Source organism: Gymnodraco acuticeps, unplaced genomic scaffold, assembly GCF_902827175.1.
Source record: "Gymnodraco acuticeps unplaced genomic scaffold, fGymAcu1.1, whole genome shotgun sequence".
Lineage (NCBI taxonomy): Eukaryota > Metazoa > Chordata > Actinopteri > Perciformes > Bathydraconidae > Gymnodraco > Gymnodraco acuticeps.
Window position 1 is genome coordinate 319,852 of NW_022990647.1, and position 27,531 is coordinate 347,382.

Below are 27,531 nucleotides of genomic sequence, written 5' to 3' on the forward strand. Positions count from 1 at the left end.
TCCTCTGACGCATGTGCCTCTGGTGATCCATTACATTACACATTCATGGGGCAAATGCAGTTTCTCTCCTCGTCTCTTTTCTTCACCTTTTGTCTACTTCTCTCTGATACTCGTTACCAACATTTATTTATGTTACCTTGCTGAAATAGCTTTTGTTTGACTTAAGCGTCTTTGGGTTCAAGAAAAGCGCTATAGAAATAAAATGTATTATTATGTCTGCTGCTTATGTAAACTCTATGGCTTTGGCCTTCAGAGGGTCTGCATACAGATCAGTGCAGAACATAAAAGCAACAGTTCTATGTACTGTCTGAGCATTGAAAACGTACCTTGTCATTTCTTTTATCAAATGTTTTTTTTTATTTGGATACACCTACTATGGATGAGCAGCTGTCACAGGGAGAGAAATTGATGGAAAACACATTTGCGAGATTCACTAACAGGGCAACATGACATTTCTCCTAACACTGGAGGCACTGAAACACATTTCAAACTTGCACGGCCACTCTTCACCAATAGGACACTTTCAGCCCACACCACAGAGTGGCTGTAGGGCCATGTGTGTCATAATGATCCCGCTCACTGCCACCGAGCGTGTTAACGTGTTTGTTTGAAATCTCCCGTCGTGGTGTGTTTGCATCATCTCTCTGCTTGTCCTCAGATCTTCCTGTACGATTGCACTGAGGTGTCCCCGTTCTCACTGCTGTTCTTTGGAGGAGACATCACAATCCAGAAGGACGAGGACCAGGAGACCATCGCCGTGGACCAGTGGATCGTCTTCAACTCCCCGGCACGCATCGCTCACCTGGTCAAGGTAGGTGACAGGATGCACTCAAAACAAAGCTAATGGTGAGTTGAGTCAACTGACCTCCCCTTCCGGTCTTTTTCTACAGAGTTTAAAGAAAGAGTTGGATTCTCTTCTGGAAGAGAAAATTCGTAACCCTGCTCCTGTAGACTGGCAAAACCGTCAGTCCACAGACTGTGCTGTCATCACCGCCATCATAGACCTCATCACCACCCAGGATAAGCCTACAGTCAGCACCAAAGGCAGATTATGGAGGCCTGCTCCGAGAGGACAACACACTCACTTCAAAGACGGCAATGATGATTAGAAGAGGCCAGGTTCTTGGTTGGATATGAAAAGAAGAACTTCGAACCTAAATCCTTGGACACAGAGGTTAGATGAGATATTCATAATAACCAGCTGGTCTCCTTGATGATGCTCCTGAAGGCCAAACCCAGGGCGCAAGATTACTGGAGAACATTCTGCACTGTAATTGTTTGCCTATTCTGTCATTATTTTTGCAAGGACCAATCCGTGTTTGGATACCCTCAGTAGCTGTTTTGTTTATTTTGTGCAATTCTGGTTAAGTTAAATCTAGCTCTTATTTTCAAGCAATATCACTTATGGACTGCGCAATAAAGAAAAAATGGACGAACAAAATGTCTGGGTCAGTTTAATCTGCCCTGCTGTGCTGTACAATTGTAGGAATTCAAACACAAAATAACCATTACCCATGGAATGGAATTTTTCTGAGTGAATGTGGGATTGCACAATTTCTTCAGAGCTTTGAGAGAGCAATCACTAACATCACCTGGGTAGTATTTGGTTGGAAGGAACACCTGCATAGCTGTAAACCTTCAGCAGCACACGGCTGCATATTTGATTTAAAAGCCCAAATCTCAAACGTGCTATTGGCTCAGGGATTTATGCACCTTCTTGATGTATCTGCACTGAATGTCCAGAGAACTCATGGTTGATTTATTTAGTTCACTTGATGAATACAAGTAGTCATTTTCTTTGGTCTATCTATCATAGGTGCTTAGGGAAAAGAGATGTCATGTTGAGAGTCCATGACAGGCTCAAAGCAATCCAGCTTTTATTTATAGTGGCTGATTGAAATTCATAAAGTTGACAAGACAAGTTTCTGCAATATAAATCTGTATTTTAAAAAAAACATGTTACAATTCAGGCTGTTTTACATATTTACATGTTCACAGATTTACAATAGTTACAAGTCAAGGAAGCAATTGAAATAAAATAAAAAAATATGCTTAGATGTGTGGTAACACATTTCATTTTCCCTGAGTGCAAACGCAAAGCTTCATCTATACTCGGGTCCTTCCAGCTGGAGGCTCTGCCATACCTGTCATACCTCGCTTCATGCAGCTCACCAGTGGTTGTGGTTGTCATTTGGGCTGGGCCAGAGTGTTGGGATTGATAGGTTGTGTTATCACCACACTCTGACCAAGCCATTCATTTACTTTGGCTGGGCATGGCAACACTAAAAAGATGACTCACACTGGACAATCACATTAAAAGCAGGGCAGGACTGTTGCTCTCACCATCAGCACACACAGTCATTTCAGCTTGCCTCTAGCATCGCAGATATAAATCCTAAGGGGAATATTTATATACACACCCCTGGCTGGCATCTAATGTGTGTGATATTTCAGGCTGTCCAAATCTTTGAGTGGATGGAGGGAAAATGGCACTTGTGACACAAGAGTAAAGTCTGATTCATGGTGATGACATTAACTGGTGACAAATGGCAAGGTAGAGAACAGATACTTGGCCCTTCTGCCTAAGCGGCGGATGACATATGATAGTAAAGAGGACTGTAATTCTTAATATGAAATTAATTATTAATTATTCTATTTACATTGGCATTCGGAAAAGTTGCATTTGTTTTTGTCCTGCAGCTCAACTTAAATCTTATTGTATTTTCTTGTAAATATAATTATAATCATCTCACTTGCCATCAGATGCTTCTGAAATAATTTCTTCACTAGCCCACACACTGTCGGAAGCTGCCAATTCCACCGTCTTGCCTTGTTATCACTTCAACAATCAGAGTCACATTGTTACTGGCAACGCTCCTAATCACAAGGCCTGATCCTCATTAACAGAGCTCACATTTGGCAGTTATTTTCACACTGTTTGGTCTACTTTACCTATAGCGGTACTGTAGTGTCATTATTACATTGCACATCACAAGAAGAAATATGTTTGGAAAAAATAAAACATTTACAAATGTCACACCAACACTCGTTATGCAGCAGGGTGTTGAAAGCCGTGACTCGGGCAGTGGGTGTTTTCCAACCAAACGGGGAATTAATGAATGTGACGGATCCCACCCACAAAGGGACTGATGATCAGTAATTGAGGAAATCTGCTCTCCTGCTGAGTTTGCTCTGAACAATCTTTGCTTTGAAACTCAGACAGCATGCCTGATATTTAGTGGAGGTGGAGCAGAAGCCTTAAGAATAATGGGTTCATCTTTAAATCACTGTAAGAAAAGTCTAGTTTGTTCCATTTAGTCCCTGAAGGCCGGTCACTGCTGCTGTTACTGAACTAATACGTCTGGGTTTTAGTTTTAAAAAGGCAGGTCACTGGTGAGTCAAAGGGTGAGAAAGGTCCTCTGTGGTTTAATCACCGGAGTCATCCTGCTCACACGTTAGTTTCCAACCCCTGCAGGCGATCCATCCTCTGCATGTTGCGCTCAATGCTGGCCTGGCATGTGATTGGTTCGGCACACTCAGCGAGGAACCACCCCCTTTCTCCATCACGCAGTCGCTCACCCTCATACCAGCCTAAGAGAAGAAATTGCACTATTACATGAATATTAAAGCACTTGTTGCTTTTTCTTATGCTATTACCATGACACTGCTTTTGATGGTCAATGCTCTCTGTTCTTTACATGAAAATCAGTTGCTATGGTCACTAAAAGGGAAAGGTTCCCAAGGCCTCGGTATGTTTGTGTAGGTTTAAAAACACATCTTCAAACAGGTATAAAGTCCATTATGTAAGACAGATGAGATTTGAAAAACGGCAAAGAGAGCTTATACAAGTGCATGATGAAAAGGATGCAGTTGAAACAGGTTGAGAGAGAGAGAGCGAGAGAGAGAGAGAGAGAGAGAGAGAAAGAGAAAGAAAGAGAAAGAGAGAAAAAAAAACAAAAAAAAACACACACCATCTTCTACAGTCTGCGAGACCAGCACCACATCAGTCACCTGCAGGGACAACTCATCTGGCTGCTTGGCTGTGTATGTTCTGGTCACCTCCACCTGCATGACATCTAAAACAACACATGACAAGTCCATAAATCATTTCAGGTAAATTACACTGTCCCAAATTCAATATATCTTAACAAGTTAACAAGCCAATTGTTTTGGAATTAATCTTAGGAAAACTGTTAATTAAAATGACCACAAGATGGCGCAATAGGCTAAAAAGGAGAGTTCAGTGAGCCTTTTCAAAACTGTGAAGAAATGTTTTGTAGCAACTTACAGGTTTTGTCCTGACTCTTGTTGTTGTTGACGTTTTGGCCCAATGCGCTGATCCATCGGGCACGCTCATTCCTAAAAGCACAAATAACAGCACAGGAAGTTAGAAAAATGTGTTGGCGCTGAAAGAGTCCTGAACACTATGGAGAGAAGTCATTTGAAAACTCCTTGAACTAGACAGCACTGTGAGAGTCGCTCACTTCTAAATTGTGATTAGGAGTTTAATTATTTGGAATACATATTATAGATGTAGCTGTTTTAAGAAAACGATGCAGCTATAAACTAGGTAACATCAGATATAAGCAGCTTTGCGTGCACACACTTTGTCCCCTGTCATCGAGAGAACAGAGGTGAGTTTTCAGAAACAGAGAGCTGAAGCAAACGAGCACAAAGGTGAGTCCCAGGAGGGAACAGACCTGCCTTTGCTTTCTCTCTCTCTTGTTGCTTTCATGGGAAAAAAAATCTGTGGGTGGAGCCGCACAGGTCAGATTGCATTAAACTACATCTCTCATTTCACCTGTTCTCGTTGACTACTGAAGGGGGGCGAGGATTTAAAAGAGCCACAGATGGAGAGATGAAGGGGGGTTCAGGAAATTAACCGAGGGGGTTGTTGAGGCCCCTGTGACTCAGCACTCTTGGCTTGAATCGTGCAGATAGATACAACAATTCAGTGTGGCAGTGTGGTATTTGAAATAATAATAAACCTTGATTTGTGTGGAGGCTCTTCACGAGGGCCTCAAACCGGCAAGTCCCATGAGTCAGACCTCATTATTGTGTTCTCATCGTACACATGCTGTTTGTCCTTTTCAGGACAAAGAAGCTATACAACGCTGGGTGACGTCATACTTCCAGAACTAATTGGACTTTATAAAACCTAATAAACTATTTATAACAATAACTTTCAGAAAATCATCAACCAACAATCCCACAATGCAACATTACCACTGATAAAGTGTGACCTTTGTAGTCAAATGATACATTTGACAGTCCAAAACAAGGTCTATCACCTGTCGTTGGTACCTTCAATTTTAACCCTGTTTATTATTTCATATTAGCATTTGGTGTTTCAAACTTTCCTGCTCTAAAATCAACAGACTTAAGATTGAGCATGCATTTTATCAGTCAATTTCCTTTGAAAGTAATTTATTTGCAGTTGCATTTAATTAGAAAGCAATTGTTTATATCCAAATAAAATGATACCCCCAGAACTAGGAGGTTTAACGAAGCCAGGCAGAGACATCCGAACCCAGATCATCAGTAAGATGAAAAGGTACCGGCTAGATATTTTAGGAATTAGTGAATGTGGAGGATGGACCAGTTATGTATGTGAAACAAGGAAAGACGGATCAGTTTACCTCTACGAAGGGGATGAAGACAAGCTCGCAGTTTTAAAAAAACAACTTGGTATCATTCATGAAAAAACTTCCGCAAACTCACTTTGAGGATACCTGGATTGTCCTTACAACTAACCCAATTAAACAAATATTTCTGTCTCTCAGAGATGAAAACCACCTGGCAGAGAACTAAGACCGTGGAAATAATAATGGCTAGGCTATCCTCTGGCAAGGTACAACATGCTGCACCGAGTGGGACCAGAAGACAGCAGATATTAAGTACAAATGTGAACCTGCTGCTGGTGCTAGGAAAGGGGCTTTGATGAAGGGCCCGGTTACTTCTCTCCATTAAATGTGCAAGTTCTTCCAACATCTAAGCTGATCTGTGGGAACGGCATCTGTTAGTCTTTGCATTTGACAGCTGGACACATGCTGACAGATTCATGTGCACATACCCCACACACCATCATGACAGGTTGCTTTCTCAGGCTTAAACAGCTGACATACTTTACAGAAACTATGCACATGTGCACAACCTATTCAATACATAGAGCACAAGCGCAAACAGGCAACCACAAAATGTTTGAGAGGCATTTAATGGTTATCTGTGGAATGTGAGGCACATACCAAAAGAGATTCAGGTAAAAAATACCAGGCTTCCAACTGTGAAGAGTGTGAATGTGTTTACATGCAGGCATGTGAACACTAGCAGGTGCGTAGCCCCTTCTCCTCAAGACCACTACAAGCCTGTGCAGGACCTTTGTATTCAACTAGTAGAGGTAGTAAAGCTCCCTCTGCCTATTACCATTCTTCCCAATGTTTAAGAGGATGCAAAGAATCATAAATCTATTGTCAGCAGTTCTTGTTTTACCCCTTCAAAAGAGCAGAGGCCTGGCTGCTACCCTGTAAAACCTTTCTCAAAAGCAGATAAAGAACGACGACAGCCTCTTCCCAACCTTCCCTTCTTTGCCAACTTAAAATCACCACCAGAACACTGTTTGTCATCTTTCCCAGTCCCCCTAACCTCTTCTGCTCACTCCTATCAATGTGTTTACGCTCCACCAAATCCCTTCCTGGACGTTTTTTTCCTACTCATCTGATAAAAACATGATATTCTCTGATCGGAGCTGACCAGCTAAGGAAACTCTCAGGCAGAGGAAATGAAAGAGAAAATTCCCATCAGCATGTTTCTAGTAATAATTTAGGCGAAGGCAGACATAGAAAGATATGCCTGATCAAAAACAACAACACAACTGAAGGCAGACTAAGTTAACAACGCTAAAGTGTGCAACAGAAGTACATACTCCCCCCTCCGGTTGGGGCTGTTACGTAACTGGAGCTGTTTCGTGTTATAGCTGCATATCTTACTAACAGAACTGTTTTGCTGCAGACTTCTGTAGCTGCTCTGTTTCACTTCTAGAGAAGCACTATTCACTGACTCTGGACAGGACACAACATCGGGGTCATGGGGAAGACAAGCTGACATGCACACACCAAACAAAAGGATACAGAGAAAAGGAAGAGGACACAGACGGAGAAGAGGAACACTAAGGCCACACAGACGTCCTTGTGCCATGTTGGATCCAGCTGTCTTGTCTGAATTCCTGGTGCATTATGTCACTGCTGTAGTCAAACATCAGTCTACTGTATGCTTCTTGGACCTCACACAGAGATTCACAGACATGTATGGTAAAAGCTGAAGGGTCAGCAGGTCGAGTACAAATTAAAGCAGAAAAACCCACATTAACCAACACTAGAAGAAGTCCATTTCTGCAGATTCATTTCCACAAAACAACACAGACCCGCCTTCAGTTAAAATGTGTGGAATTTCACATTGTAACCCGACATGAGCTTCACTAAAATTCAGTGGTGAAGGGAGCAATATAGGGGATTGTAGGCAATACATCGTTTTCTTTGGTGTATACTGCATTTCTAGGCAAAAACAATGCATATACATGCTCCCACACTCAATAACGTGTGCACAAAGTAAGCATTTTGATCTATTTCCCACTTAAAATGCGTCTACAATAATCAGCTGGCTGTCCTGTGCAATCACTTTATGACGTTTTTAATATTGCAATATGACTATGTGTGGGTTGTGGACTGTTGAAAAACGTAAACAATTTAATTAAATGTGACACCCACAGCTCCGAAAAAACATTTTATATAATTTCCTGGCATTTTACTGACTATCTAACAACTTTTTCTCTTATTAAATTAATTAATAGATACATATATAATTTGAAGATATCATCCTGGGCTATTTCAAACGTGGCTATTTTAAACTAAATTCAAAACTTTAAACCATTTTTTTAACATTTAACAGACTGAACGAGTAATCAAAAAAATATGTATTTTAGGGAAATAATCATCAGCCTTGCCTTCTTTTCAGTCTTATAGCTTCAATAGGTCTCCTTATGCCCTCTCTACTTCATTTAACCCTGATAAAAGACCGAAATAGGCTGGCTAATGAGACCACACTTCCATGTGTCATGTTGGGTTAGATCACTAAATTGGGATGAATGGCCGGAGGAAGAGGAAGTTATTCTCTGGTCCTCAAAAACAAAGAGTCGGCACTGGCTGCTGTCTAAAAGATGAGACACGGGACTTTGAAGAAGAAGGGGAGAGTGAGGAATCAGAGAGGGGGGAGAGATAGTCGTGGGAAACAGCCCACTTAACACTGGGCTGCTGCTAGGCAACAGCTTAAACAATGCCTAGCAACCACTGTAACAATGGATTGTTTTCAGGGTCTGCTGCTCAGCTCATTCAGTACTACGGTGAGTGAGTGCTGCAGCCCACACACACACACACACATACAATTACATCTTAGCCGAGGGCCCCAAACCCAAGCTATCAAAGGAGGGGCTTTCCACAACGGCACGCTATAGAGAGGAGGGGGCAGACGAGAAGACCCCCTCGTGTACACATGGGAAGTACATAAGGCTCAGTGGGCAGCACATTTAAGTCATGTCACTCCCTCCTACACAGAGCCATAGCAGTCACACTTCACACTATTACTGCAGTCGCTTTGTCGGGTTTCACTTAGTGGCAGCACAGGTGCTAATACCACTGGTCCACACAGCTGTCCAATAAGAAAACTGGTTTTATGACTACAAAGTTACAATTATTATATAAGTTAACATCTATAAGAGTTTCAATATTACCACAGCTTTAAAAAAGAAAAAGCAGGAAAGGCAAAGACAAGTCAGATAACAGATATTTATGCTGCAGAAGTAATTACAAATTATATATTTCCTAACCAGTTGTTTGTGTTCATCCAGTGACTAGTTACTGTACATATTCAATGAGCAATGTTGTGTTTCGAACAATTGGCTGAAGAAATATAAACAAAGCAGGGATTCAAACTAATTAAGAGCCATTTAAAAAGGCAGCGTTTTGTACAGTGGAGCTTAGAAACACACCTTGTGTAATGAGAATACAGAAGGGGGTTCGGTATCTACACAGGAATGAGGAGGAACTGGCCATGTGCCAATAAAAACACTCTTAAACAGTCTTTAACCTCAGAAAATAATTACAGTAAAAACTGATTGTGTGTATGCCTATGCATTTGTGTATCTACATGGACATCGCCAACTAGAGCAAATAAACCCTGTATGAAGCCCAATATATGACCGATCCCCTTTGTTTGTGCGGGTTATATAATCTATCCAAACAACCTCGCGTTTCACTCTATTTGCTGTACCAAGAGTACCAACTTTACCAACTCACTACAGGCATGAATATCCAGGAAGTTCAAACCAGCTGATTTTATTTCTAGGTCAGATGTGTGAGTAATCATTTACACTGCACATGCAACACATGTCATGTCAGCTACAATCAGGAGACTTTAGACGAGAGTTACTTTCCCAAGAGTATATGGCTGTGATGAAAGACTCAGTCAACAAAACAATTATGTAGTACAGATGATATGTGTAACAGGATGAGTGTAGACAGTATGACTGTAAAAGCGACCAACAAACTTCCATTTCCTAAGTCACATAAACACCAAGCAGAAAGGCTCAGGCTGTCTCTTGAGAATGGAAGTAACAGAATATCCCTGTGACCTGCAATGGTCCAAAAGAGACTAAGAAAGAAGAGCTTAGTGGAGAGGGGTAATGGGATTTTCTTTGGAAGTAGTGTTTTATGGACAAAGAAGGATCTGAGATATAAAAAAAGCTAATCTCTGGATACCAAAATATCAAACCGTATACGTACTTTGACCTGCTGGTATACGAGTGTATAATGATGCAGGGGCAATATATTGTCAGAGAAAAAATGATTCATCTCAGCTTAATGGCACTCGTAAAAGTGTACTGTAACTGAAATGCTAGAGAAACAAAAACAGCACGGTTAAGAGCGACAAAGGTTATAAAAAAATAAATTACTCACAGCAAATCCGTCCCAAGGATCATGGGCACTTTTTCACTGGAATGGTTGCTACGGAAACGCAGACGGAAAAGGTGGTTGGCGCCAGCTTGCCGTGAGCTCAGCATGCTGGCGGTGCTTCTGACCGGTGACAGGTTGAGATCCTCCGGCTGGCAGGATCCCACCCAGATCTGGTCCCTCAGAGCGTAGTCGATCACAGTGTAGCTCTCCTCGCTGAAAGAGACAGAATTTGTTTTTATCTTACGGTTATTTATCTCGGCTTGTTAATTAAGATTCATTGGAGTGTGACAGAAAGGCCTTAATGTAGCCTATTAGGCCCAACCATCAAGACAAAGCTAGTAAAACATAAAACCACAGTTCTACTACTCGAATATGCAAACACAGACAAACAGAGCTTTACATCAACATCAGTGTAGTGACTGACATACACAAACACGTTCTCACACACATATTGTTGCTTCAGTGGAAAACTAACACCGAATTTGACGGTCAAATGCATTTCAAAAACATGTTTCCTGGAACGTATCCCATATTCAATGCAGTTAGATAACGATGCAAAAAAAGTAGTCATTATAGACCAGTAATCTTATCATTTCAAGATAATTCAGTAAGTTTATGTTGAGTTAGATATAAATATCACAAGGGTTATAAAAAGTGATTGAATGCTAGGCTTTTACCAAGTTGGTATTGAAAAAATAAATGTGGATTCAGCTGATTTTCTCTCCTTTTGCAAACTTTTCTTACAAAACATCGGTCATTTAACCGAAGGTCGATTCTCATTTTGAAATTCTGGTATAAATTGTATGTGCTCAGTTCCCAAATTGATCTATGCTTGGTGTAAAAAGCCCCAATTCAAAATAACCTAAATATGTCCTTCAACCCCCCTCCTCCAACATGATACACCAGCCACTAACAATGCCTTCATTAAAATCTTGATGTTACTTTGTTTTTATAGTATTTTATTACAGCAACAATGTTTTTTTTAAAGATGTAAGTGAGAGTAAATATCCATCATTGCAGCTTTATTTTTGTTCTTATTGATCTAATTATTACAATACACATCATTATACTTAAAGAAATGTATAAACCACGGCAGTTTATTGTGTTGCACAAAACCGAGTACAGAATACAATTTTAAATACATTATATTTATTGATTATCATGTACCCACTACTACACCATCCAACAACTCCTGCTTCACATTACATATAAGCTCATTGTTTTAGTAAAGATTCAGTTTCCTAGTAACTCAGTTGTCAGATGTAGTTAATAAAAATACACTGGCACATTAAAAGTCCAAATATTCAGCTTTCCTTACACTAAATTAGCTGCCCTCTGGTTTACTGCATGCCTATAACTCCCATGAGTACCTCTACCTGAGCATGACCTTGTGTCAAAAAGTATACGGAGTAAATTCAGAACATCTGGAGCTGATTTTGTAACATGGTACCTCTTGGAGAAGAAAGTGTGTGTTGATGTGTCGTGTGTGTGTTAATGTGTGTGTGCAGGTGTGTCTATCAAACACATGTTTCATCAACCTGAGACTGAAATAGCAGCCAGCCTGAGAAGCTACTGGACAGGAAGTAGCTTCTTGTAAGCCAGCATGTCCATTACTGGGCTGAACACACAAACACAAGCAGGACCAACGCTAGTGGTTAAACAAGAAATAGTGAGCAGTGTATCTGTCCATGTCTCACTCTTTCACTGACACACACACTCACACACACACTGGACTCTGGGGCCCTGACTGTCTGAGGGATCCACTCACGGTTGGGAGGTTCTCAACAAGGTTCAACTGTTACCCATCAGCCCCTATTGTCCACCAATGAATCAAGTTGAAGACTGTTGCCCACAACCGATTAGACTTCTTGGAAGAAGGGAAAGAGGGAGAGATGGATAAGATAAAAGCAGGCTGGGAAAGAAAGTAAGAACAGACAACTGTAACCACAAGCTGTTTCTGCACCGGCCCAAGGCTGAACCAAAGAGGTTGATGATTTAGAAAATGTACATAGTTGCTTTCTTGCAAAGAGTTTAATGAACAAGATTTAAGCACGCTTACATGTGTCTGCTAAATAGGATTGTTGTTCTTATCTCCCTAGCTTATACTCCTATTCTTAATATAGCTATATAAATATCGATTTTTAAAAAACATTTTTAATTTATAACAAAATCTTGCAAGGGAGTGACAATCTCTAAATCAGCTTTCTGCACCGCTGGACCTTACATTATAAACATTTTTGTTTGACTACAAATATATTTCACTGTGCATTTTGAAATATAAAACGTTTAATTTTGTCATTCATTCTTAAACCATCAATATAAAATGTGCCCTTATTTTATAAAGTAAATGGGTTGACGTGAAAAGTTGTTTTGCAATGGATTTTTGTCATTTTTGTGATGGGTTATACCTCTTGAAAGCCATTTAAACTGTGCAACACAATAAGTCTATTTGGTGTTATCAATCAGTCAGACCCTCAACTACACTGAAATCCTAATAATCCCAAAGGAGTTCCTCAATAAAAACATTGAATAATCCCAAATATTATTTTATTTAACATTAAAAAAGTTTTGCTCTGTGGATTTAAGGGGTCGTCAGCATTTTGGCCCCCGACAGCCCTATAGGTGAAATGCCTGAAATTCCTTTTGCATGACGCTGGGGGATGGGATAGGATGGGTGGGAAATCTTCATGTGTGTGAGGTGAGTTCTCATGTGTGTGGGTTAGTGGCTATACAGTGTTAGATTAATGATACATACTGTAGGAATGACTAAGGGAAATAATTTAGTATACTATTTTAAAATAGGGAGACAGGTGTTAACAATTGAAATAATGGGAGAAAGAATATATCTACTGTTTGGCCAGCTTATAAACTACTTGCACAGAAACAAACTTGCTGGAATGAAAGCTACTCTGCTGTTAGAGATAAGACAGGCATCTACCACACGTCATCACAACTGTGCGAGCTTTCATTTGACTAGTTGATAACCAGTTGTTCCACACTCAAGAAAAGTTAACACAAATCCTCAGAGAGATGTTAAGATAGGAGGATCCCAAGTCCAGCATGCAGGCAGACATGCGCCCGAACACATTGAAAGAGCATAGTGTTCTGGTGCAAAGAACAGTATAGGTGTGTTGAGACTATGGTTTAGTGAAACAAACAGGGAGGCAAAAAGAAAAGCTAGAACAGAAAGTGTTGGGATTATAGGCTTGCACACACACTCACACACAAAGACAGGACAGACAAAAGAATCCACAAGGTCATGACAACCAAAAATAAAGGGAAAGGACAGAGATATAGAATAGAGGGATGAATACCTTAACATCAACAATACTGAATGTTTAGATGATTACACAGGAAAAAGGGGGATGTGAACGTGAGAAAAAGGGCCAGCTGGTGTTATGTAAGTGTTATGTAAGTGTCCCTGTGAACCAGAGAGCAGCAGATAAAAAAATTCCCCAGCTTTCCCTCACTGTTTCACAGTGTTGTAGGTAAAGTTTTGTGTTAACTCATCAAAATTCCAAAACCTGTATATTATTTTTGGATTTGGCGAGATATAACACGAGAGAATAGCAACATATCGCCACATTAGATAACTGTAACTACAGCATGTTTGATATATGTGGCCAAAAACAAACTATCTATTATCAAAAGTTAATCGAGGTCGAACAACTGAGTGTTTCAGCTCAGACCTTATGATTACTCAAAAGGTTACAGATTAAACCGAGTAAGAAATCTGAAATAATTTAGACACGAAAAGTAATTCGTTTTTTGTCAAATCCTAGTGAACCCCAACCAAAGCAAGCATACTCACCAAGCATAAATCGTTCTGCTCCCTTTCAAGCTAACATTTAGATCTATAGTCCGGTAATACTGTAAAACATTCTCAGGTCATCGGTATGTTTTCTCTCCACTGTGTATGTGCTGTGGATTTGACCTTTCCCCCCTTTCCATCTGGTGGTTTTCATTGAACTGTAAACTCATGAAAAATGAGACAAGAAGAGGCTGAGAGGATTCAAGCACATTACAGTATTGCACTTAAAAAAAAGTTCATTTAGCTGCTCATCAGAAATCACACACACACACACACACACACACACACACACACACACACACACACACACAACACACACACCACACAACACACACACACACACAACACACACACACACACAACACACACACACACACACACACACACACACACACACACACACACACACACACACACACACAACACACACACACACACACACACACACACACACACACACACACACACACCACACACACACACACACACACACACACACACACACACACACACACACACACACACACACACACACACACACACACACACACACACACACACACACACACACACACACACACACACACACACACACACACACACAATGACAGGGGAAATAGCTATTACACCATTATGTTCTGGAGGTTCTGTGACCTGGCTGTGCCTGGCGAGCCTCGGGTTCCCCTGAGGTGTTTTTGTTTTGATTCCTGCAGATGGAGAGCAGTAGAGTAGCGTGCCACAGCAGGGCTCCTGCGCTGCTCACCCGCAGTACAAACCAATATTGTAACAGCGTCTCCCATTCAAACACACCCACACTTTTGTCTCTGGAGCACTCCCTTTTCCCCCAATCCCTTTTTCAAACACAGGCCTAACACCACACACTGCTGGAAGCTGCCGTCCATTCTCATATTCCCAGAAAAATATCACATGAAATGTTTCTTCTCCTTTTTTTTTTTAACAATTCTTAGGAATTCTGAGTTTTTGCGAGTGGCGGGACAATCAGTTCCAGACACAGAGCGAGCAGAACGAGAAGAGATTTATTTTGGCGAAAATAGACACATGTGCACGCACACCCACACTGCACGCAAGCAAATGAAAACCACATCATTTCATGGAAGTCCTCTTGATGGTTTGTTTCATGTTATTGCCCTAAACTAGGGGAACCAGAGGAGGGGAAAGCAGACTCACTGACAATGTGCAGGTCTACTATCTCCAGATTAGTCATAGTTCCAGGATATTTTGAAAGCTAAACAACATTCAGTTCAGGTTCATGAAGCCAAGTTACAACAGGTTCAGGTAAGTGCACCGGTTCAGCTTTATAGACAATCCCATGAAGATATTCATAAAATATCAGTCTGATTGTACAGTGTATCAACAGGTTCTTCCTCAACCCTGCTGATTTGTCCTTGTAATTTTAATTGTTTTGCTTTCATTTCAGCAGGGTACTGAGTTATTGTTCCTTGTTGTCTTGCTTCCCACAAGTGAAAACACAAAGAGAGGACAATATTAGACAAACTGCTGTCAGGGTCATGACCATAAGCGGTTCATACACTCCCAAAGTGAAAACCAAGGGCTTATGGTTACACTTTCACCCTTAACATGTCAGAACAGGTGAGTCATGAGCAAAGCCAGCACACCGAGGCCACACGCACACCAGCCAAATCAAACACAGATCCAGACTAACCTCTTTTTCCTAGTGACGATCAGGACGTCATTGAAGAGGAAGAAATAGACCTGTTGCCGTGACGTTCGCTTCAGGAAGATACCATTATCCTCTACAAATGCAGTCAGCTCTCCTCTCTTTACCATCCACCTGGAGGATGAGACCAGGGGAAAAGGCTGGAGAAAAAGAAGAAAGAGAATGTGATGAAGAGGAAATGCACTTAAATCTAACCAAATAAAAACAATGTAAGTGTTGGTGATGTCAGGAATTCCCTAAATCACAATTGTGTGTACACAGCTGGCTATGCAGACTTAGAATGTGAATCCCAAATGTGCCAACAGCTTTTCCCCACACTACTTAGACACACTAGAGCCTGACAAGCCTTGTGCGCATTACATTTAAGGAAACTCGCCAAGTGTCGCTGCATGTCAGTGTATGACTGCAGCATGGCTGTACCCGAATAGCCGAATATTCGTTCGTTGGAGTACTATTCGGGTTTGAATGTATTGAAATCTCCAATATCAACGTAAGAGCTTGTGCCTCTTCGGGGGGTGCCATCACTTAACCATAAACTTTATCGTTTACTTTCTCCGTCTTTATATCATGTAGATTTGACTTTTCTCCGTTAATCTCCGGCACGTTGTTTCCATAGCAACAACAACTTCCTGTCAACAGCGCTAACTCTCCTTCAAAATAAAACCATGTCCAAAAAAAATAGGAAGCCAAGCCAAATTAAACATAAAGGGGATCATGCAATATGCACTTTTGTACGTCTTTTATACATGAATATGTGTCCCCGGTGTGTCAGGGAACTCACCAAGTGTCCGAAAACACAACCCTCTCTCTTTTCCTCCATACCCAAATCTCTAAAAACGGGCTGCAACGGAGCTGATTATTATTTGAATTGTTCTGACGTCCGAAAAGGGGTGCTCCGCCTATATGGGCAACTCTCCACCTATCAGGGGAATGAGAGACCGCTCGAAAGCGCTGGAGACGCTGTAGTACATATGTCAGGCGTGTATGTGGCGCTGTAGTCTGCCACAAAAGCAGATTCAGCCCTTACAAAAACAGGGCTGGAAAAGAGCAAATTGAGCAAAATGAGGCATGGCTAAAATGCATGATCTGTTTGGTATTTTGAAAAAAAAACTTCACAGACATGTTTTATATAGGTATGGCCCTACAATATATGTTTCAAATATAGCATGATGGGTCCACTTTAAGACATATACAACTGCAACGAAAGTAACAAACACAATGCAATATCCTTTTCAATTTCAAAGAACACAAATTGGGTTATATACATTAACAAATAACTATAAAACAACAATAGGCCTACTGTAGAATAACTAAATGAATGCCGTGAATAAAACCGAAATAGACGTGTTGAAGCGGTTCGCTGCTGATTACTACGCACCCCCCTAAAAAAAACTAGCATGGCTCCGTCCAAAAGTCACAAAATGAATGACTTGGACCAAGTGACGATAGATAAAAAAGATACATATCCACATTAAAGTAAAATATGTTTCCCTTCGGATCACAGAATGCGATTGGATGCCCTGTGGTGTTTTCTTGTAAATAAGAGAAACACCAACATCTGGTTCATGAGATCTCGATCATTGTGGCCAGAGGCATAAACTTGTCAAACTATAACTGATAATGTCATCTCTTAACCAGAATTAAGTTGTTTTAAGAAAAAACTACTCGAGGTGCGAGTGTGTAACAATTGTGTCCATACCTTGATCTTGAACTCCAGCTGAGAGTTGATGGTGTACATCATCTCTGTCCTCTCCATAGTGCGCGCTCCTTCGTTACACTTTCTTACCACCTGCTCACAAACAGAGTCTATTAATTACAACATTTTTTTTTCATTTTGTATATCCATTTGCTGCATGCTATTATGGTAGTTAAAGCATTTGTTTATTGGTGAGCTGATATTTATCAAGTTGAAGAAGTGCTGGAAATCAGCATAACATGTTGCGTTTTTGCAGAAATGTCCTCACCAAAATACAACATAAAATATTGATTGCCTGCCAGCCTAATCCTAGTTGTCTATGTCCAAGGCAAGCATTTTAAACCATAGCTATTAATGCATTAAATGGAGATACATCACATTTATTTGAAAATAAAAACATAAAATACATCATGAGTTTGTATATCATTTATAATCCTTAAACCAACGCACCTTGCTGACAGCTTGTAAAGCTTTCTTACAGTCTTCATATTGGGCCGAGTCTTTAGGTGTCTTCTGACAGATTGTCTGCAACAAAGGGATTCAACAAATCAGTAACACTACTTTATAAAATAAAAAACATATTAATGCACAAACAATTCATTGCACCCATGAGCATCACCATTTATCAAAGCACGATCAAATATGGATGCATCAAGAAAGCTGTGGGAAGCAATGAATTCAAACCAAACGTTCTCAGGATCCAAAAGCCTCTGAGTGCAAAGCAAGCATAAACCTCAGAGTCCCTAGGGAGACACTGACGGAGGAGGAAGAAGAAATTGGAAGGAGCAAGGGAGAGGAAGGGGGGAAGGCACAGTAGGGACAAAATAAAGGAAGCATGAAACTGAAAACAAACAAAAGAAAAACCTTTAAAAGGGAAAAGGGAGGAGCCAGACAATCACTAACGATTATCAAGGAGTGGAGTGATGTAAGGTCACACAAACATCTTAGAGGTTGGCTCACATACCATGTAGAATTAGTAAGGAGAGTAAGAATAAACAAACGGTTGCACAAGAGTCAAAGTCTTGTTATTCCAAAGCTCATGCTACTTTATTTTTTCCAGCACTCACATCCATGAGTAGGGGCAGACGTGTTATCCTCTGCATAGGCAGGATAAGGAAGGAGATCATGGGGAGGTTCCTGCAGTCTGGGTGGCTCTCTATCCTGGTGAGCACCTCCTTAAAAACGGGATTCTTGGACCTGCAACATGGGGCAAATGGAGGTTAGGTGTTTATAAAAAGATTCAAAGAGGAAAACATGAACAGGGATTAATAGCAAACTTCCTGGTTCAAAGTGTCTGAGCAGTAATCTTGGATCAAGTCCATGAGAGATATGATAAGAACATCTGTGTGTGTGTCTGCTCGGTCACTCACACCAGCCTCTGCAGGGTTCGCTGCTGGTAGACTTCATTGGAGCAGTATGTCACAAAAGGATCAAAGTTGGATTGTGAGTGCTTGTCAACAATGTCGCTGATGTCATTGATCACAATGTTCTGTTGGTGTCTTTCCTCCAATTCCTTAAAAAACCTGAGTACAGGATAAATTAGTGTTAGTATTTCAGGGATTAATACGGTACATGGCAGCAGCTGGAGTCAGAAGCATCGGATCATGAGTCATCCCACGCTTGGGAAAATATAGGATGCAATGACAGATACAAAGTCATGAAGGCAGGATGCACCACCAACACCTTTTTTTCAAACCCACTGTAAGATCACAAAAGAGGAACTCCCCGCCTCTTAAAATAGACATAGCCTACCATTAACCATAACACAGAGGCTTTTCCTCTTCCTGAGCTCCACCAGATGGCTAGTTTAACAGCATGCCACATGGCCAACTTCAAGACAATAAGTGTTTTTACATGCAGCATCCAAGGTGACAAACAGGAAGCTGTCGCACAGACACAGGACACACCTTGACCAGTTGGACTGAGTTTGAGTGCATCTGTTGAAGAACCTTGAGCGTCCTCATCCCTCATTTAATAACACACCATGACTATATATGGGAAACATTGCTTCTTGTGTGGCCTTGGCCTGACCCTACACCTTTTGAACTATCCTCTTACTAATGAGGGCATGAGCACACAGGATGACAGCAAACACACATGTTGCCCTGACGCCATGGCCCTCATCTTAAAAAGGTGTATTCGGGGCTTTAACAGGTCAAGGCTGCACACGTTCAGGCCACGCTCACTCCGGGGTTAAAACTCACTGACCCCAATAACAGCATGCTGTCATGAGCCAAGAGGTCAAGGGAGGTGAGTTCAATCAGGGTGAGGAGAAAGAAAAGTGGAAATGCCCAAAATCAAGCTACTGGCTAAGAATGACTAGTTCAACCAGCAGATACTGAGAAATACAAAGGTATTAGCCTCCCTGTCAGCACTGATGCAGTGATAACGTTTGTGATGGTAATGTTTAATGTAGTGCGTATCCTAAGGCTGCGAGGGAAATACAGTAACCAACCACCTGCATTTGAAATACTCAGCAGCCTTCCCACTTACTGTAAAACACAGACTACAGGAGCCGGCAGAGTGATATTTCTATTTTTATCTATGAGAGGGTATAGTGAAAGCCTGGCGATCTGTTCTAAGTTACACATCTTGTTTGACCAGTGAAACAGGCCATTTTATAACTTAAGAGGTGCAGTCTCATCGTCTCCCATGCCCCCCACAAAGGGGAGTGAGATGGGCTGCAGCATGTCTCAACACAGGAAGGAATTGTTGAGGAATTTACAGATACCCCCACTCATATTAAGTGGGAATGAGGCGTAAATAAATGTAAAAACAATGTCCATGTCAATCCATGTGCCTAATAAGCTGCAGAGAGTGAGGAGTATTATTTTGTAGCTGTTTTTCCTTCATGATAACAGAGATAAGTCAGATGAACATGTATCTAATGAGGAAATCTTTCTCCCTGGGGGGGCTGATATCCTGACAAGGAATCCCAGAGCAAATGTCAGGAACAGTTGCAGCAGGGAGGCAGTGAACGCACCGGATTTACAACCTAAGCAGAAGAAAGATTAAGGCTAGCTTAACCTCATTTCACACTCAGATATATTACCCAAATTATTAACATAGGGTTTTTGAGAATATCTCAATGTGGTGACATCCTGTTGGTGGAGTGGGTTCAGTAAATGTTTGATTAAGAGAAGGAAAGTGTAAAAACACTGTAAACCTTAGACTGGTTTTAAAGTATTTAGTCCCTATAGCAGACTACCATAATGCTACATCATACAGTAGTAGTTTCACTTGAAGTCATTGTCATACTGAATAGTAATCTCATAAAAAACACGATAAATCATACAATAGTTAAAAGCATTTACACATATGAACCTAACGAAAAACATATGGGCTGAGAAATTCATCTGTCAATCATTTGTAGAAATAATGGAGCCCTGTGCAACACAGTAATTTCTGAGGCAGCACAGTTTTCATCAGTCTCTACTTCTCTTCCCTCTCATGCAAGTGTTTTAGTTTATGGGATCCATGGAAGTTCATGGTTACCTGACCATGAATGTCATTAAACAGTCCACACGCATGCACTGTAAATCATGATGGACGGGTAAACTCAGATGGCTCGTAGCAGCCAATATTTGCCATTGCGTTAGCCTATATACCTATAAAAACAGGTAAAGAACTCATGCATCATCCATTTTACTTTTGAAATCTCTCAAGCAGCAAGACATTTTCTTTAAATGAAATAATAAAACAACTATAGCAAATCCATATTGTTCTTTTACCTTGTTTGCTCCATAGCAGGTGACCAAACACAGAAAACCGTTCAGTGCTGCCTACCCGCATTCCCTTAAACCAAACTGAAAACAACTCTGGATGCAGCAAGAGAGTGTAAGGGTAAGGCTGACCAAATGGTATGGACATAAATTAAATAATGCTTACAGACACACCTCACATGCAATGAATGCGGACTACCAACTTGAGCTGTTAAATAAAAAAACGATCTAGCTCATTAGCCAAGAACCACAAACCACAAACATTAATAGACTTTTAGATAACACGCGAGCGCAACCTAAAAATACCCACCAGCATTTCAAAAACATTAATTATCGTCTAGTCTTCTACACTGAAAAAAGTTATTTAAATATACAATGAAAGTACCAATCATGAAAAATAACACCAATAATACACTGATAATAATTTTGCCTAAACTTTACCACACAACCATGCACTCACTTTTTGCTGGCCTCACAGACGTCGGTGATGTTGGAGAAGAGGTGGTGGTGTTCGGTCTTGGTCATGGCCTCTCTGAGCTCTGCGGAGTTCTTGAACATGCGGATCAGGATCTCCAAACTGTGGAGGTAAGAGTGCTCCGAGGAGATCAACTCAAAGATGGCCTTAGGAAGGGTAAGTGAGGGAGGGCAAAATTGGGGATTACTTGTGTTTTTTCACAATAGTCATTTTATTACATCCATTTGTGACTTTGCATGCTTTAAATAAAACACTAAGTCCTGACTCACTCACTCACTCACACACTGCTCTATGAATTGGGCTTTGTCATCAACATTCTTAACATACCTCTGCTCTAAAATCATTTTTGGAATGCTTTTGAAAAATTCCAAGACGACTTAAGAATTTGCAACTATCTGTAAAACCATCTAATGGTCTATACTCTGTTAAATGTTTTGTTAAATCATATTAAGAAATGTAAATATGTATTGGAACATCTGTCCTTTCTCGCCCCGTTACAAAGACTTTGCTTTAAAGATATAATGGTCCATTATGCATGTGTCCTGCTGTGCTCAGTCAATGGCATTTTATTGGTCTGGAGTTTACAGAGACCAAATGGACAGCCTTTCTCCCCCAAGTGCTTGGCCGTTTTGTACTTTGCATGTGTGGCGAGAATAGGATTTTTCTCACTCTGAACCAATGTGAAAAGTGTCAAATATGATGCCTACTTCTTGTCTTTTGCGTTCCTCTTGACTCAACTTGTCAGAAAGACCACTTTTTTTGACCTGTACAAAAAAACAAAAAAAAACAGATTAAAAGTCATAGGAATGAGAAAAGCTTTTCAATACAAAGTCACACTTGTTTGAATACTCAGGGGATTTTGTTTCAGGTCAGGGGTCCTTTGCATTTATTACACGGGCGCGTGCATGTGTGTTTTTGTGTGCCAATCTTGTCCTCACACAAAGAAAGGAACCCTTTGCATACCACACTGAATAGAGAGCCAATGAAGTTGTTGTCGGAAATAGGGAGAGAAATATCTTCACTGAATAAAGAAGTACCAGGAGAGTGTATAAACAGGTATTGGTTTTATCCAAAAAGAAATGTAAACATTTGGCCAAAGCATATGGGTAAAGGGGATGCGTGTTGGTATGTGGCTGGCAGATTTGGTACAAGGATATCTGAATAAGAAAGCAATATTTTGGAATTAGCTGCGTGTGGAGTACCATTGAATTAAACACCCAGGGCCTTTTCAAACTGAAGGGAAGGTTGAAAAAAACAAAAAAGGCCTTTGTCTCCTGTTCAACCATAGACAATATGACGCGGTGTACATCCCATTTTTTTCTTTACCAGATTAAACATGCAGGCAAAGTCCATATTTCCTTATGTCCACTAGCTTTGCATCCTCTTTTGGTCTAAGGAAGTGATACTGCTCCTGGAGCAGCCTTCCTTCTCTCTAGTATCTGCCCTGCAGCCCTCGGCAAACAAGGAGAACAAACATATATTGTGCCAAACCTTTACCACGGTATCAGCTAAATCAGGCATCAATATAAAAGGCAGTGAGGTGAGGTTTTAATCAGCTAACAACCATGCGCACTGTTGTGCCAATTGAACTTAATCCCAGTTTGCAGTTTCATTGGATGTGACTGAAACACTACCAATTAGGTGTCATTATTCAATAGCTGAACGTTTTTCTGAAACTATGATTCTTTGTATGAAACAGAGCAAAACAAACTGATTTCAGGAAACTTAAGCAGCATGAGAGGAGGTAGCTCCAGGGGATCTCAACTGTCTAAAACCAGGTATCATGATTACTGGAAATGTGAAAATACATCAAACAGTAATGGTTCAAAGTGGCAGGGGAACAACAGAAGAAGGGAGAAGCTGAGAGAAACAACACACATGACTCACACAATGACAAGTTGTAAATCAGGTTATTGACTTTCCTGGAATTATTTCCTGCCATAACACAATGCAAGTGTAATGCCAGCATTTCCTACATCATGTGAAAGTTAAAGTAGAATGCCGCAGCGTTACATGATGTACTGTCTGGCCATCTAAAGGAAGAGATCCCAAGCAGTAAAGCAGCTGTGACGGACAAAGAGAGTCCTGGTCAGCATGTTAATGTCAGACACAGCCCGATGTCACCTCTTTGTCTTGCTGGTGTACACAAATATAGCAATGAGAAAAATGTCTGAATGTTCTCTTCTTTGGATCCAATGTTCCAATGATTTGTGTGTGTGTGAGTGCAAATCAGAATCTGCTCAGCAATTCAATAACATGTCCTAATTGCCTCCATCAATGCCTTGGTCTGCTTTTGATCCTTCACTTTCCCTCCTCAACAAGTAAACTCAAAGATGGGAATGCATAAGTAGAAAACTGAATTAGCTCATTCCCCTCTGCTATTCCTTAATAATATTGCTATTTCCAATCCCAAACTATATTATGTAATGCAGAGTCACCGCACGTTTCTGTAGAGGCAACATATTAAACATATTTTCAGTGTGACGACTTTGTAGAGTTTGTCAGCACACTGGCATAAGGCCCAGCAGTGCTTGCAATACTTCCTATGGGTCTGGCTGACTGTCTGCCTCCCTGCCCACCCGAGTCCTAGAAGAAATGCTCCTGCACTCCTTTATAAACAGAGTTAGGGGCAAAGAAGACAGAAACAGGGGGAGGATGGGTATGGACTGTGACCAACTGGATATGAGAGCATTCTTGAAGGCATTACCATTCCAAGACTCCACAGCCACAGCAGTGAGTGCATACTGTATGTTTGTGTGTGTCTGTTTGTGTGTGTTATACTGACCACACTCAGCTGGCTCCAGGAGGTGCGTATAGGTCTGTATTGCACCACAATGCCGTTATCTGGTTTTGGTTCTCTAGAATCTGCATCCTCATCTGAATCATTGTGTAAGGCCTTCTCCTTGTAGTTCTGGTACATCTCTTCCTCTGAAACAGATTTGTTGACAGAAACATAAAGTTGAAGTCTTTAAACAGTCAAATATTGTTGACAGAAAGTAAAAAATAGACACTACATGAGTTAAAGTTAGGAAAACATGGTGGAAACGAAACAGACAGGTGTTTCTCACCCTCACTGTCAAACGTCCGCTGATGGGTCAATACTTTCTTCCTATCTAGACTCTGAAATAAAGAAAAAACACAATTGTCATGACTTGGACAAATGCTGAGGGACCAAGCAAGCACACACAACATTTTGAATGAAAGAGGCTTCTGTATCTCTGTCACCTGTCCATGACCTGCCTTGCCCTTTCTGGTGACCTCCTTCATTGACCCCTGTCTAATTAGAGAGCCATTGTGTATAGGTTTGTATGTGTCACATTACGTCATTTCTCCCAACAACCGCATTAATTGTTTCCTTGTAAGGCGTTGTCTGACCCTCTGCTGCCTCTATTGCTAAGTTTGTCCACAATACTCAACCTGTGTTGTGATTTTACAACTTAGACTTTGACTTTAAACCCCAATACTGAATTGGATAATGACATTTCAACCAGTTACTGCAAATTCCACAGTTCTATATGTAAGCATCAATAGTTTAGCAAAGCTCAAATTGATTTATTTGATTGTTTATTGGTTGCACCCACTTTGTTTTTTCCAGTGTTTGTAGGCTTTTCTTTTCCAAGGCTAGCAGGTTTTAAAATCCTGGGGCTGGCAAGTTTGGGAGTCCCAGGACTCGTAGGCTTGGCAGTTCCAGGGCTAGTGAGGCTGACGGGTGAAGCTATCTTATCCTCATCCAGCCATTTGATGACAGGCTGGGAAAACTGATGGGCTTTTGGATCCATCGATGGGACCTCTGAGTCCTCTACACTCACACAAGCTTTCCTATAGGACGTACTCCTCAGGCCTCTATTTAGTGTCCCTGGATTCTCACTTTCTCCGTCAGCACCTTCACCGTGGCCCGTTGCAGTAGAAAAGAAGGATCCTGTTTCTACCATACTGAGAGCTTTCAATGATCGCTTGGTGTGATCCAACCCAGGCAGCACCACCAAACCTTGGACTTGAGGCTCAGAGGGAGGCAACTTGCTCCGAATACCGGATGCTAAACCCTTGGGAATTAGCTGCTGGGTGCCCATCTTCAGGGCAGCCGCACTGTGGGTGCTGAGGACGATGGAGGGAGAGATGGATGGGGAAAGTGAGGGAGAGGGTGAGGTGGAGGACATGGAAGAAGAGCAAGAGGCATGGGAGGAGGCAGGCGAGAATGAGGACTGTCTAGGGAGCGCTTGTCCTCTGTCTGCTGGCGATGCAGAGCGTGGGGTCGGTGGGTCTGAGGAGGTTAGAGAAGAAAGGGAGGGGATGCTGGAAGTGGAGCTGTAGGAAGGGGTGGGAGTGCGCCGGGCAGGAGGAGAGGGGCTGTTGTTGTTGTTAGGAGTGCGTGAAGACAGGACAGGAGAAGAGTTGATAGGAAGCTCTTCAGGTGAGGCTGGACTTGTCCCAAATGCTATCTGATCTTTCTGTGAGAACACACTGAACGGGCTGGACCTGCGTTTCTGGGTTTCCTGAAGTCCCTTTTCCTGCCATACTGTTACTCCATTACTGTTATTTTCCCCGCCACAGTCTACATTACGAACTCTATTGTCCAGTGAGGCGGATCTGCTTTCCTCAGATCTAAATCTTGACAGTGAAAATAGTCCGGTCGAGAAGTGCCCGATGCTAATGCTTCGGACAACTCTGGATTTTTTTAAGGGTTTGTGCAGAATGTGCTTCAACACAGCAGTGTTCTTGCCCCATGTCAGAGCTGTGAGTCTCTCCTCAGGTTGGCTCAAGGTAAGGGAACCATTGTCCTCCAAAGGGAAGTCTGTTGTCATAACCCCATTTATGTGGTAACTGAGCGGTCGCGGTTTGGGTCCTCTTAAGTCGTGCGTTTTTTTACAGTTGTCTGTGCGGCGTTTCCACAATGGGGTGATGTTTTTATTGGACAAATCCACATCATTGCCGATATCCATGGTGCTAGATTGGCTCTGTCCTCTTCACTATCTGTGTCCGAACCTACAGGTCACAGTGCAAACACTGCAGCACTGTAGAACACTGATCTCTCACCTAAGAGTAAACAAAAGAGAGGAGCTTTAGTGCAGTGTCCAAATTCCCAAAGTTAACTCATTAACTTTCAATACAGATACTGGCAAACTTGAAAAACACATAGATAATTAGTTGTTGAATTTCGAAAAACAGAAGCCAAGCCAGTGAAGACAGCTGGTAATCCTTTTGTATATGTTCACTGTGCTGAAATGACCTATATAAAAAAAAAGAAAGCTGACAAGATATTGTTAGCTGTGAGCAATCCCTGTAATATTCCAAAAAGGAAACACTGGTCTGCGGCAACATTGAGTTTAGAGACCAATTATAGTTTGTATCTACTTTACCATTCAAATCCAAACTTATTTGCTGTTCTTTTTATGTATACAACAAACAATACTACATAAACCAGCAGGCTCCATTTATTTACTACACAAGATACAGATACTGATTCAGCTGTGGAGGAAAAACTTTTTTTTAAAGTAGATTTATTGTGCGAAATGTTGTGTTCAACTTACTTTTAATCAGTCGATCTGCTGCACATTGCGGTCATTGTACCTGCGCTGCCGTAAAACAAACCTCATTTGGACGAATATCAAAGGTCAATGTGCTTTATCCTGCATGGTATCGAAACCGAAAAAAGTTGTGTAAACCAAAGTTGGAGCAGCAGAGTTCAGTGTTTGCTCGACTGGAAACTGGTGTTAGCGGCAGAGAGCGTCTGAAGCACGGCTGACTGAGCTGCAGGGTTTCTATGAGAGGAGGAGGAGGAGGAGGAGGAGGAGGGAGGGGATCTGAACACCAGAGAGAGGGAAACAGAAGAACTCCCAACTCTCCAAATGCGCAGGAACTCACCTTCTGGACGATATTGGTTTATTTGAGGCTGTGGTTATGGTTTAAATGATGAATGATCACCTCATTCAACACATTTAGTGTAGATAACAAACACAAAAATGATATTCATGTTGGTAGTTAATATTATCATTTAATGGAAAGGCCCCAAATAACATTTTATTAAATAATTACAAGTTTTGACACCCGCACAAATGGTGCATTTAACTGTCTTTTCGGATACAAAATTTAACAGTTGCTGTGGTGCGCCACCCTGTGTTTTATG

At 41.3% G+C, this 27,531-nt stretch overlaps 2 protein-coding genes across 2 annotated transcripts in view; one reads left to right on the forward strand and one right to left on the reverse strand.

The window, feature by feature from the left end:
- The window catches only part of dhx36 (DEAH (Asp-Glu-Ala-His) box polypeptide 36), a 24,131-nt gene extending 22,695 nt beyond the window's left edge, over positions 1-1,436 (forward strand). The window contains exons 25-26 of the mRNA XM_034229349.1: positions 659-811; positions 891-1,436. Of these exons, the coding sequence (XP_034085240.1) occupies positions 659-811; positions 891-1,109 (372 nt within the window). The 3' untranslated portion in view covers positions 1,110-1,436. The remainder of the gene's footprint in view (positions 1-658; positions 812-890) is intronic.
- LOC117554813 (rho guanine nucleotide exchange factor 26-like) lies at positions 1,437-27,191 on the reverse strand. Its single transcript, XM_034229350.1, has 15 exons — positions 26,936-27,191; positions 24,989-26,441; positions 24,476-24,527; positions 24,193-24,335; positions 22,115-22,171; positions 21,393-21,553; positions 18,581-18,733; positions 18,278-18,407; positions 17,661-17,735; positions 17,214-17,303; positions 15,500-15,654; positions 10,008-10,217; positions 4,289-4,359; positions 3,972-4,076; positions 1,437-3,591 (listed from the first exon to the last, which is right to left on the reverse strand). The coding sequence occupies exons 2-15, from the start codon at positions 26,345-26,347 to the stop codon at positions 3,449-3,451; spliced, it is 2,904 nt and encodes a 967-aa protein (XP_034085241.1). The 5' UTR covers positions 26,348-26,441; positions 26,936-27,191; the 3' UTR covers positions 1,437-3,448.
- Between the last annotated feature and the right edge of the window lie 340 nt (positions 27,192-27,531).

What these genes read in the sequence shown, in the direction of transcription:
- LOC117554813 (XM_034229350.1), bottom strand. Translation starts at nt 26,347, where the DNA reads ATGGATATCGGCAATGATGTGGATTTGTCCAATAAAAACATCACCCCA. An exon ending in GTCTGCCCCTACTCATGGAT is followed by an intron (nt 17,736 to 18,277) that starts GTGAGTGCTGGA and finishes CCTTTGTTGCAG; the next exon opens with ACAATCTGTCAGAAGACACC. An exon ending in AGCTGGAGTTCAAGATCAAG is followed by an intron (nt 15,655 to 17,213) that starts GTATGGACACAA and finishes CTTTTTCTCCAG; the next exon opens with CCTTTTCCCCTGGTCTCATC.